General features: G+C 49.6%; 1 protein-coding gene across 4 annotated transcripts in view; it reads right to left on the bottom strand.

Moving 5' to 3' along the window:
• The window catches only part of LOC115133923 (cyclin-dependent kinase 17-like), a 73,937-nt gene that overhangs the window by 37,137 nt on the left and 24,204 nt on the right, over positions 1–12,596 (bottom strand). For 2 of the 4 annotated variants that reach the window (XM_065022309.1, XM_065022312.1), the window contains exons 2-4: positions 6,044–6,192; positions 3,431–3,610; positions 1,373–1,506 (exon numbers count right to left, since the gene is read on the bottom strand). In XM_065022309.1, coding sequence (XP_064878381.1) covers positions 1,373–1,506; positions 3,431–3,610; positions 6,044–6,170 — 441 coding nt within the window. In that variant the 5' untranslated portion in view covers positions 6,171–6,192. Of the gene's footprint in view, positions 1–1,372; positions 1,507–3,430; positions 3,611–6,037; positions 6,193–12,596 lie in introns of all 4 variants that reach the window. The other 2 variants (XM_065022311.1, XM_065022310.1) reach the window with 2 other exon arrangements.

Genomic DNA, 12,596 nt, shown 5'->3' on the forward strand with positions numbered 1-12,596 from the left:
CGACTCTGGACTCAGAGTTCCTCTGTCCAGTGTCTGTGTTCTTTTGCCCATCTTAATCTTTTTATTGGCCCGTCTGAAATATGGCTTTTTCTTTGCAACTCTGCCCAGAAGGCCAGCATCCCGGAGTCACCTCTTCACCGGACAGTTCATTAGGTACACACAGCTAGTACTGGGTCAGACCTCCCCCTTGCCTCTAGAATAGCCTGAATTTGTCTGTTTGTGGATCGCCGATTAGCTTGCACAATTCTTGCCCTTCTCCTTCAACAACCTGTTTTCTCTCACAGGACTGCTGCCGACTGGATTCTCAGAAAACACTAGTAACTGTCGTGTGTAAGAAGCCCAGGAGACGTTTCTGAGACATTGGATCCGGCGTGCCTGGCACCGACAATCATTCCACGCTCAAAGTCACTTAGGGCCCTTGTTTTGCCCATTCCAGTAACTGAATGTCTCCATGCCGGTCTTCCTGCTTTATATAGCAAACCACGGTCACATGACTCACTGCCTGTAGGAGCCATCAATTCCCGAGAATGGGGGTGTACCTAATAAACTGGCCAGTGAGTATGTGACCACGGGTACGTGAGGTGAGGAATGAAATGCGTGTGAGAGAGATAGCGAGTCACTCATGGAGGACAGTGGAAGTTGAATAGAAATCTGTTAGACGCCAAAACTAATTTTGACCTGGTTTAATAAAAATAGATCTCCCCCCTAAACTTCCATTGTCCTCCAAACGCCTCTGACAAAAAACCCTTCAGATCAGTCTCCACCCTGGAACGGGCGGTGAAGGGATGGAGAGATGAAGGTGGGTCAGACTGTGAGCTAGACGTACCTCTGATGAAGGTGGGTCAGACCGTGAGCTAGACGTACCTCTGATGAAGGTGGGTCAGACCGTGAGCTGATGAAGGTGGGTCAGACCGTGAGCGTACCTCTGATGAAGGTGGGTCAGACCGTGAGCTGATGAAGGTGGGTCAGACTGTGAGCTAGACGTACCTCTGATGAAGGTGGGTCAGACCGTGAGCTAGATGTACCTCTGATGAAGGTGGGTCAGACCGTGAGCTAGATGTACCTCTGATGAAGGTGGGTCAGACCGTGAGCTAGATGTACCTCTGATGAAGGTGGGTCAGACCGTGAGCTAGACGTACCTCTGATGAAGGTGGGTCAGACCGTGAGCTAGATGTACCTCTGATGAAGGTGGGTCAGACCGTGAGCTAGATGTACCTCTGATGGGAAGAGCTGGGTCTCTGAGAGGTGGGTCCGTGAGCTCTGATGAAGGTGGGTCAGACCGTGAGCTAGATGTACCTCTGATGAAGGTGGGTCAGACCGTGAGCTAGACGTACCTCTGATGAAGGTGGGTCAGACCGTGAGCTAGACGTACCTCTGCAGAGATGCGTCGGTTGCCCCTGTTCCTCAGACACACCCCTGTGGGAGACTGAACCTCATCTGAGCTGGTCCCTGATGCCTGGTCACTCTCTCCATCAGAACCCATCTTCATATTCTCATGGACAATGTCTAAGAGAGGAGAGGAGGGGGAGAGCGGGACGAGAGGTATGAAACAGAGAGAGGAGAGTGGGACGAGAGGTATGAAACAGAGAGAAGAGAGAGGAGGGGGAGAGCGGGACGAGAGATATGAAACAGAGAGAAGAGAGAGGAGGGGGAGAGCGGGACGAGAGGTATGAAACAGAGAGAAGAGGGGGAGAGCGGGACGAGAGGTATGAAACAGAGAGAGGAGAGTGGAGGGGGAGAGCGGGACGAGAGGTATGAAACCGAGAGAAGAGAGAGGAGGGGGAGAGCGGGACGAGAGGTATGAAACCGAGAGAGGAGAGTGGGACGAGAGGTATGAAAGAGAGAGAGGAGAGTGGGACGAGAGGTATGAAACAGAGAGAAGAGAGAGGGACGAGAGGTATGAAACAGAGAGAAGAGAGAGGAGGGGGAGAGTGGGACGAGAGGTATGAAACAGAGAGAAAGAGAGGAGGGGAGAGTGGGGACGAGAGGTATGAAACAGAGAGAAGAGAGAGGAGGGGGAGAGTGGGACGAGAGGTATGAAACAGAGAGAAGAGAGAGGAGGGAGAGAGTGGGACGAGAGGTATGAAACAAAGAGAAGAGAGAGGAGGGGGAGAGTGGGACGAGAGGTATGAAAGAGAGAGAGAGGAGGGGGAGAGTGGGACGAGAGGTATGAAACAGAGAGAAGAGAGAGGAGGGGAGAGTGGGACGAGAGGTATGAAAGAGAGAGAGAGGAGGGGGAGAGTGGGACGAGAGGTATGAAACAGAGAGAAGAGAGGGAGAGTGGGACGAGAGGTATGAAACAGAGAGAAGAGAGATGGGCCATTTTTACAGGATGTGGTCAATATGGCAAAAAAAATGCCCGCCCTGACAAGGACTGTACAATCACTACTTGATAAGAGCAGAGGGACCATATACACATGACTAAATGTTATTCTTTCCATCAACTCAACGTCATCCACTGCTGCTGGGAACTATAGCAGCAGCCACTCCCTGGGTAGTTTCCACTGTCCTACCCCCTCTCAGCTGACGCTGTGTGTGTGTGTGTGTCCGTGCCCGTGCCCCTGTGTGTGTGTGTGGTGTGTGTCCGTGCCCGTGTGTGTGTGTCCGTGCCCGTGTGTGTGTGTCCGTGCCCGTGTGTGTGTGTCCGTGCTGTGTGTGTGTGTGTCCGTGCCCCGTGTGTGTGTGTGTGTGTGTGTGTGTGTCCGTGCCCCGTGTGTGTGTGTGTGTGTGTGTGTGTGTCCGTGCCCCGTGTGTGTGTGTCCGTGCCCCGTGTGTGTGTGTGTGTCCGTGCCCCGTGTGTGTGTGTGTCCGTGCCCCGTGTGTGTGTGTGTGTGTGTGTGTCCGTGCCCCGTGTGTGTGTGTGTGTGTGTGTGTGTGTGTGTGTCCGTGCCCCGTGTGTGTGTGTGTGTCCGTGCCCCGTGTGTGTGTGTGTCCGTGTGTGTGTGTGTGTGTGTGTGTGTGTGTGTGTGTGTGTGTGTGTGTGTTCGTGCCCCGTGTGTGTGTGTGTGTGTGTGTGTGTGTGTGTGTGTGTGTGTGTGTGTTCGTGCCCCGTGTGTGTGTGTGTGTGTGTTCGTGCCCCGTGTGTGTGTGTGTGTTGTGTTCGTGTGTGTGTGTGTGTGTGTGTGTTCCGTGCCCAGTGTGTGTGTGTCCGTGCCCAGTGTGTGTGTGTCCGTGCCCGTGTGTGTGTGTCCGTGCCCAGTGTGTGTGTGTCCGTGCCCAGTGTGTGTGTGTGTCCGTGCCCCGTGTGTGTGTGTCCGTGCCCCGTGTTTGTGTGTCCGTGCCCCGTGTGTGTGTGTCCGTGCCCCGTGTGTGTGTGTCCGTGCCCCGTGTGTGTGTGTCCGTGCCCCGTGTGTGTGTGTCCGTGCCCCGTGTGTGTGTGTCCGTGCCCCGTGTGTGTGTGTCCGTGCCCCGTGTGTGTGTGTTGTCTCACCAAGGCGGCTGCCGTTGCGTTGCACGGCCATGAAAGACCCTAGCCCTCCTCCACCTATGACGCTCTGGGGTCTCCGCAGAGGGGGCTTCTTGAAGGAACTAGTGTACTGGTGCAGGAAGGAGTGGACACTGTGGGCCGAGGGGGGAAGTCCGTGACCGTTATGCACCACGGTCCCTGTTGCTGGGAAGAGACAGAACTGCGAATCAATACGAGTACCTTAGATTAGAATACTGTTAGCCTGTATAACACTGTTTAGCATAGATGGAACCAGGCGTTCTTCCCCAACCCAGTAACCTGACCAGGGAAATACTGTTAGCCTGTAGAACACTGTTTAGCATAGATGGAACCAGGCGTTCTTCCCCAACCAAGTAACCTGACCAGGGAAATACTGTTAGCCTGTAGAACACTGTTTAGCATAGATGGAACCAGGCGTTCTTCCCCAACCAAGTAACCTGACCAGGGAAATACTGTTAGCCTGTATAACACTGTTTAGCATAGATGGAACCAGGCGTTCTTCCCCAACCCAGTAACCTGACCAGGGAAATACTGTTAGCCTGTATAACACTGTTTAGCATAGATGGAACCAGGCGTTCTTCCCCAACCAAGTAACCTGACCAGGGAAAACCCAAGGCCTACAACGAGGCATATTGTCAGGAAATGTAATCCTCTATATGCATTTAACTGCAGCGCACCACTGCTGCTAAAACGTGGCTGCCACTAAAATAAAAGTCCTGCTGGAAAAAAACCTCTTAAGGGGAAACACTGTTAGGTGTAAATCAAAGAGGGATTATTAGGCCTTGTGTGTGGACATCAATACCAAGAGAAAGATCGAGAGAAAACTAACAGGATTAAGATGAAAAGAAGAACATCAGAGAGAAAACAGAACGTCTCTCAAAACAACAGATAACCTAACACACTCCTTCCTACATCGTTACTGGATAACACACACACACACACACACACTCTTATTCCACTACTACTGCAGTGTTGTGTTATATAGATCATATTAAGGGTTTGGTATTAGGACTCATACCCATCACACCATCTCTACTCATCTGACCATTCTGTCTCCTGGACTTATACTGGCAAACACACAGCAGTCTGCCATAACACAATCCCCTCTGCAGAAGAACACACACGTAAATCCTCCTCCCACACACACACACACCTTTAATATCACACCACACACACACACCTAATCTGTCCCTATTCAGGAGCAGGGAACAGTCAGGGCAGATTTGGAGTTTAAAAGCGCTTTAAAAAACATGGATGAGCTGATTGAGTGATTTTTTTTAAATGTTACCTTTTATTTAACTAGGCAAGTCAGTTAAGAACGAATTCTTATTTTCAATTACGGCCTACTGGGGAACAGTGGGTTAACTGCCTTGTTCAGGGGCAAAATGACAGATTTTTATCTTGTCAGCTCTAAGATACAATCAAGTAACCTTTCAGTTACTAGACCAATGCTCAAACACTAGGCTTCCTGCCGCCCAGAATACCTACAGAGAATAAGAAAGGGAATGAGAGAAGGAGAGAAGGAGCTGGTTAAAAGGAGAGTAGAAGAGAGGGAAGGAGCGGGGAGCTGGTTAAAAGGAGAGAAGAAGAGAGGGAAGGAGCGGGGAGCTGGTTAAAAGGAGAGAAGAAGAGCGGGAAGGAGCGGGGAGCTGGTTAAAAGGAGAGAAGAAGAGCGGGAAGGAGCGGGGAGCTGGTTAAAAGGAGAGAAGAGCGGGAAGGAGCGGGGAGCTGGTTAAAAGGAGAGAAGAAGAGAGGGAAGGAGAGGAGAGCTGGTTAAAAGGAGAGAAGAAGAGAGGGAAGGAGAGGAGAGCTGGTTAAAAGGAGAGAAGAAGAGAGGGAGGGAGAGGAGAGCTGGTTAAAAGGAGAGAAGAAGAGAGGGAGGGAGAGGGGAGCTGGTTAAAAGGAGAGAAGAAGAGAGGGAAGGAGAGGGGAGCTGGTTAAAAGGAGAGAAGAAGAGAGGGAAGGAGAGGGGAGCTGGTTAAAAGGAGAGAAGAAGAGAGGGAAGGAGGGGAGCTGGTTAAAAGGAGAGAAGAAGAGAGGGAAGGAGAGGGGAGCTGGTTAAAAGGAGAGAAGAAGAGAGGGAAGGAGAGGGGAGCTGGTTAAAAGGAGAGAAGAAGAGAGGGAAGGAGAGGGGAGCTGGTTAAAAGGAGAGAATAGCTGTTGAAGAAAAGAGAGGAGAGGGGAGCTGGGAAAAACACTGATAAAGCCTGGTGATGAAAGACAGAGAGACAGAACGAGGAGAGAAAAGTGTTTCAAGATGAACAGCTGCTTTCACAGAGTCCTCTAAGTCACTGTGGCAATATCACGGAAACTCTAGAACGTTCGAGACCCTGACAAGCCAGCACCATAGCAACGCCACGGCAGCCAACGACAACACCAGACTATCCCTGGAAGGCTTAATACCAGCTGAGAGATAGTGTGACATAGCTGGTTAATTATCTTTGTTTTGATGCCTTGCAGGCTACATACAGCCCCCCCCCCCACACACACACCCGTGGCCCCCAACACACACTCACCCGTGCCACCCCCCCCCCAACACACCCGTGGCCCCCAACACACACGCACCCCGTGCCCCCCCACACACACACGCACCCTCACCGCTGTCCTTGTTGCCGTTCTCCTCTATAGTCTTCTGTTCAGCCAGTTCAGACAGAGACTCATCGATGGTCTGACTCCCTCTCAGAGTCTGGGACAGCCTCCTCCTAAACCGCTTCATCTTCTCCATGGTGCTCTCTGGCAGGGGAGGTCTGGGGAGAGAAGGGGACAGTCAGTAAGGTCTGGGGAGAGGAGAGAGGAGGGGACAGTCAGTAAGGTCTGGGGAGAGGAGGGGACAGTCAGTAAGGTCTGGGGAGAGGAGGGGACAGTCAGTAAGGTCTGGGGAGAGGAGGGGACAGTCAGTAAGGTCTGGGGGAGAAGGGGACAGTCAGTAAGGTCTGGGGAGAAGGGGACAGTCAGTAAGGTCTGGGGAGAGGAGGGGACAGTCAGTAAGGTCTGGGGAGAGGAGGGGACAGTCAGTAAGGTCTGGGGAGAGGAGGGGACAGTCAGTAAGGTCTGGGGAGAGGAGGGGACAGTCAGTAAGGTCTGGGGAGAGGAGGGGACAGTCAGTAAGGTCTGGGGAGAGGAGGGGACAGTCAGTAAGGTCTGGGGAGAGAAGGGGACAGTCAGTAAGTTCTGGGGAGAGAGGGGGGACAGTCAGTAAGTTCTGGGGAGAGGAGGGGACAGTCAGTAAGGTCTGGGGAGGGGAGAGAGGAGGGGACAGTCAGTAAGTTCTGGGGAGGGGAGAGGAGGGGACAGTCAGTAAGTTCTGGGGGAGAGGAGGGGACAGTCAGTAAGTTCTGGGGGAGAGGGGACAGTCAGTAAGTCTGGGGAGGGGAGGAGGAGGGGACAGTCAGTAAGGTCTGGGGAGGGGAGAGAGGAGGGGACAGTCAGTAAGGTCTGGGGAGAGAGGAGGGGACAGTCAGTAAGGTCTGGGGAGAGAGGAGGGGACAGTCAGTAAGGTCTGGGGAGAGAAGGGGACAGTCAGTAAGGTCTGGGGAGAGGAGAGAGGAGGGGACAGTCAGTAAGGTCTGGGGAGAGAAGGGGACAGTCAGTAAGGTCTGGGGAGAGAAGGGGACAGTCAGTAAGGTCTGGGGAGAGAAGGGGACAGTCAGTAAGGTCTGGGGAGAGAAGGGGACAGTCAGTAAGGTCTGGGGAGAGAAGGGGACAGTCAGTAAGGTCTGGGGAGAGAAGGGGACAGTCAGTAAGGTCTGGGGAGAGAAGGGGACAGTCAGTAAGGTCTGGGGAGAGAAGGGGACAGTCAGTAAGGTCTGGGGAGAGAAGGGGACAGTCAGTAAGGTCTGGGGAGAGAAGGGGACAGTCAGTAAGTTCTGGGGAGAGGAGGGGACAGTCAGTAAGTTCTGGGGAGAGGAGGGGACAGTCAGTAAGTTCTGGGGAGAGGAGAGAGGAGGGGACAGTCAGTAAGTTCTGGGGAGAGGAGGGGACAGTCAGTAAGTTCTGGGGAGAGGAGGGGACAGTCAGTAAGTTCTGGGGAGAGGAGGGGACAGTCAGTAAGTTCTGGGGAGAGGAGGGCACAGTCAGTAAGGTCTGGGGAGAGGAGGGGACAGTCAGTAAGTTCTGGGGAGAGGAGGGGACAGTCAGTAAGGTCTGGGGAGAGAGAGGAGGGGAGAGTCAGTAAGGTCTGGGAGAGAGAGGAGGGGAGAGTCAGTAAGGTCTGGGAGAGGAGGGGACAGTCAGTAAGGTCTGGGGAGAGGAGGGGACAGTCAGTAAGGTCTGGGGAGAGGAGGGGACAGTCAGTAAGGTCTGGGGAGAGGAGGGGACAGTCAGTAAGGTCTGGGGAGAGGAGGGGACAGTCAGGTAAGGTCTGGGGAGAGGAAGGGACAGTCAGGTAAGGTCTTGGGAGTGACAGTAAGATCTGGGGAGTGAGTCATCTGAGAGAAATGGATACCCACACACTGTTACATGTTCTCAGTTTATTTTATTGAGGAATATTACGGTAGAAAAGAGTAACAGAGGTACGAGAGAGCTGAAGGGACGAGAGGTACGAGAGAGCTGAAGGGACGAGAGGTACGAGAGAGCTGAAGGGACGAGAGGTACGAGAGAGCTGAAGGGACGAGAGGTACGAGAGAGCTGAAGGGACGAGAGGTACGAGAGAGCTGAAGGGACGAGAGGTACGAGAGAGCTGAAGGGACGAGAGGTACGAGAGAGCTGAAGGGACGAGAGGTACGAGAGAGCTGAAGGGACGAGAGGTACGAGAGAGCTGAAGGGACGAGAGGTACGAGAGAGCTGAAGGGACGAGAGGTACGAGAGAGCTGAAGGGACGAGAGGTACGAGATAGCTGAAGGGACGAGAGGTACGAGATAGCTGAAGGGACGAGGCCCGATAGAGACTTATAATACCTATGGTTTTCAGCCTGCTGTTCAAACAGCTGGAGATGGACAGAAAGGTGGGTTCATAACAATTCAACTGTTTTCCCTTGTCAGCTAGCAAATATATCCTTGTTAGCTAAACTTGAAATATAAAGATTAGCAGGCTAATCATTACCACATGGGCTTGAGAGATTGTTGATGAGACCTGTGTTACTTTTCAACAAGAAGTGATCATTATTAGTGAATGTGCATTTTGCATGGTTCTAGTTACATTTGTAACAAAAAAGGGCATGTTCATATACTTGAAAGCCAGATCAGTGATTACTGCACAAAAAAAAAGCAGGTTCAACTATTTTGATAAAATAATTAGTGGGTCTTTTGGTTGTGGAAGGCTGGGTCTAATGGTTGATGAACTTAGCCTCTGTAGCAGAGGTAACTCTGGGTCTTCCTTTCCTGTGGCGGTCCTCATGAGAGCGCTTGATGGTTTTTGCAACTGCAATTGAAGAAACTTTCAAAGTTTTTGAAATTTTCAGTATTGACTGACCTTCATGTCTTAAAGTAATGGACTGTTGTTTCTCTTTGCTTAGTTGAGCTGTTCTTGCCATAATATGGGCTATCTTCTGTATACCTTGTCACAACACATCTAATTGGCTCAAACACATTAAGGAAATAAATTCAACAAATTAACTTAAAAAGGCACACCTGTTAATTGAAATGCATTCCAGGTGACTACCTCATGAAGCTGGTTGAGATAATACCAAGAGTGCAAAGCTGTCATCAAGGCAAATGTTGGCTCCTTTGAAGAATCTCAAATATATTTTGATTTGTTTAACACATTTTTGGTTACTACATGATTCCATATGTGTTATTTCATAGGTTTTGATGTCTTCACTATTTCTCAACAATGTAGAAAATAGAACAAATAAAGAAAAACCCTTGAATGAGTAAGTGGCCAAACTTTTGACTGGTACTGTATATCATGAATCACCCATAAATTAGGCCATATCGCCCAGCCCCAGCAAGGCGCAACATGTTCTGGGAACTTCCCTAATAAATCAACACTGCTTTCAAAGAGTTCACAAGGAATTACAAGCATCAAACACACCTCGAGCAATGTACACCAATACCACATCTATAGTAAACATGGGTTTATGAGAAAGAACACAAGCATCAAAACACACCTCAAGATCCTCAAGCGAAATATCCAAGTAATCCCACATCTGCTGTGAAATGTAGACATTGCATTGATTTATAGCTACTGACTGGACCGAACACAAAAACACATCAACACTAAAGGAAACAGGCTTAAGGTAGAGTTACTAATAGACTCTAATTAATTTCCAACACTGGAAAAACATGACGTATTGGGAGAGATAATGATTCATGTCGCTATGGGGCGGAATGAGTCTAATGTGAGAAGAAGAACCAAGCTATTAAAACACTTACACGCATCATTTCGATTTGAGTCACAGAACAGTAGAGGTAATTACATTGAGAAAAGTAGCAAATATGACGTATCGGGAGAGATTCAGGGGATGGAAACTAATATAAACTGACTGGAGGGAACCAGAAACAACCTATCAACAGTCAGGGGGGGTATACAGAATTTAGACGTTATTAAAATAGGCCAATTAATTTCCCACACTGGAAAAACATCATAGACGGTCATAGGCTCCAGCGCAGCCTCCTCGCCGCGGGGGGCTCCAGCGCAGCCTCCTCGCCGCGGGGGGCTCCAGCGCAGCCTCCTCGCCGCGGGGGGCTCCAGCGCAGCCTCCTCGCCGCGGGGGGCTCCAGCGCAGCCTCAGTGCACACTGTGTTCCACGGAGTAAAAATGGATGAATGGATGTGACTGGAGTTATTGACGGCAGTGTCTGACCCATCTGGTCCTTGTTCCTGTAGCTTGGCTTGTGGTCTAGTCTGAAGCCCTGGATGTGATCCCAGTGTATCCCTGCTCCCATGAGTAAGTAGGCTTGTGGTCTAGTCTGAAGCCCTGGAGCGCTGGATGTGATCCCAGTGCATCCCTGCTCCCATGAGTAAATAGGCTGAGCAGAAGACTGTGCTCCAGAGACACAGGACCACAGCAAGAGAAGTAGTCCCATTCGGTATGGACTAATTAGAATTTGTTGCCATGGCAACACAATGTGTGCCCCACCCCCCCCAATGTCTAAATGCAAAGCCCCCAGCAGGAGACTAAAATTATATTCTGTTCTGTCTTCTTTCATCAAACACCCTACAGTACACACGCATTTCACCACGGCTAACCATGATTTCCCTACATGGACAAACTCAGCTTTCCAGCAGCTATATGCAAAATTGTATTTTCCACATCAGTTTGCCTGGCATGGAGGACAGTGAGGATTGGAGGGGGTAGGGAAAAGACTAAGAGAAGCAGGGGGAAGGGTGAGGAGCGAGTGGGGATGTGAGGAGCGAGTGGGGATGTGAGGAGCGAGTGGGGATGTGAGGAGCGAGTGGGGATGTGAGGAGCGAGTGGGGATGTGAGGAGAGAGAGGGGATGTGAGGAGAGAGAGGGGATGTGAGGAGAGAGAGGGGATGTGAGGAGAGATGGCGGCTAGCCGAAGTTGGCTAAGTGAACTGAACGAGTGTGCTCGCATTCTCGCTTAAAATACCTTCGCTTGAAAAACGAGAAAACATTTCTCGCATGGAATTGCCTTCATTTCTCAGAACAACAATAGACTGACGAGTTTCAGAAGAAAGTCCTTTCGTTTCTGGCCATTTTGAGCCTGTAATCATACCCACAAACGCTGATGCTCCAGATACTCAACTAGTATTGCTTCTTTAAATCAGAACAACAGTTTTCAGCTGCTAAGATAATTGCAAAAGGGTTTTCTAATGATCAATTAGCTAATCAAAGTTTATCATTTTAAAAGGCTAACACAACGTGCCATTGGAACACAGGAGTGATGTTTTCTGATAATGGGCCTCTGTACACCTATGTAGATATTCCATAAAAAGAAATCCGAGATTTTCAGCTACAATAGTTATTTACAACATTAACAATGTCTACACTGTATTTCTGATCAATTTGATGTTTTTTTAATGGACAAAAAAAAGTGATTTTCTTTCAAAAACGAGGACATTTGCAAGTGACCCCAAACTTTTGAACAGTAGTGTGTGTACACACACACACACACACACACACACTTACTGTGCAAATGTTTTAGGCAAGTGTGAACAAATGTTGTAAAGTAAGAATGCTTTCAAAAATATACATGTTAATAAATTTATCAATTAACAAAATGCAAAGTGAGTGAGAAAAAGAAATCTACATCAAATCCATATTTGGTGTGACCACCCATTGCCTTCAAAACAGCATCAACTCTTGTAGGTAGACTTGCACAACGTCAGGGATTTTGTAGGCATATAGTCAGGTGTACGAGTAAACAATTATACCAAACAGGTGCTAATCATCAAATCAATATGTAGGTTGAAACACAAAATCATTAACAGAAACAGCTGTGTAAAACTGGGTGAGGAACAGCCAAACTCTAACAAGGTGAGGTTGCTGAAGACAGTTTACTGTCAAAAGTCATACACCATGGCAGGACTGACAACAGCAACAAGACACAAGGTAGTTATACTGCATCAGCAAGGTCTCTCCCAGGCAGACACAAGGTAGTTATACTGCATCAACAAGGTCTCTCCCAGGCAGACACAAGGTAGTTATAATGCATCAACAAGGTTTCTCCCAGGCAGACATTAAGGCAGACAGGGATTTCCAGATGTGCTGTCCAAGATCTTTTGAAGAAGCACAAAGAAACCGTCAACGTTGCGGACCGTAGACGCAGTGGTCAGCCAAGGAAACTAAACTGCAGCAGATGAAAGACATCATGCTTACTTCCATTCGCAATCGGAAGATGTCCAGCAGTGCCATCAGCTCAGAATTGGTAGAAAACCGGCTCTCACAGACCTGTTAGTTTTTCTTTAAGAAGCCCTCCTGTTCTCCACTCATTACCTGTATTAACTGCACCTGTTTGAACTCGTTACCTGTATAAAAGACACCTGTCCACACACTCAAGCAAACAGACTCCAACATCTCCACAATGGCCAAGACCAGAGAGCTGTGTAAGGACATCAGGGATCAAATTATAGACCTGTACAAGGCTGGGATGGGCTACAGGACAATAGGCAACCAGCTTGGTGAGAAGGCAACAACTGTTGGCGCAATTATTAGAAAATGGAAGAAGTTCAAGGTGACGGTCAATCACCCTCGGTCTGGGGCTCCATGCAAGATCTCACCTCTTGGGGCATCAATGATCACGAGGAAG

The sequence above is a fragment of the Oncorhynchus nerka genome, linkage group LG9a (assembly GCF_034236695.1).
Source record: "Oncorhynchus nerka isolate Pitt River linkage group LG9a, Oner_Uvic_2.0, whole genome shotgun sequence".
Lineage (NCBI taxonomy): Eukaryota > Metazoa > Chordata > Actinopteri > Salmoniformes > Salmonidae > Oncorhynchus > Oncorhynchus nerka.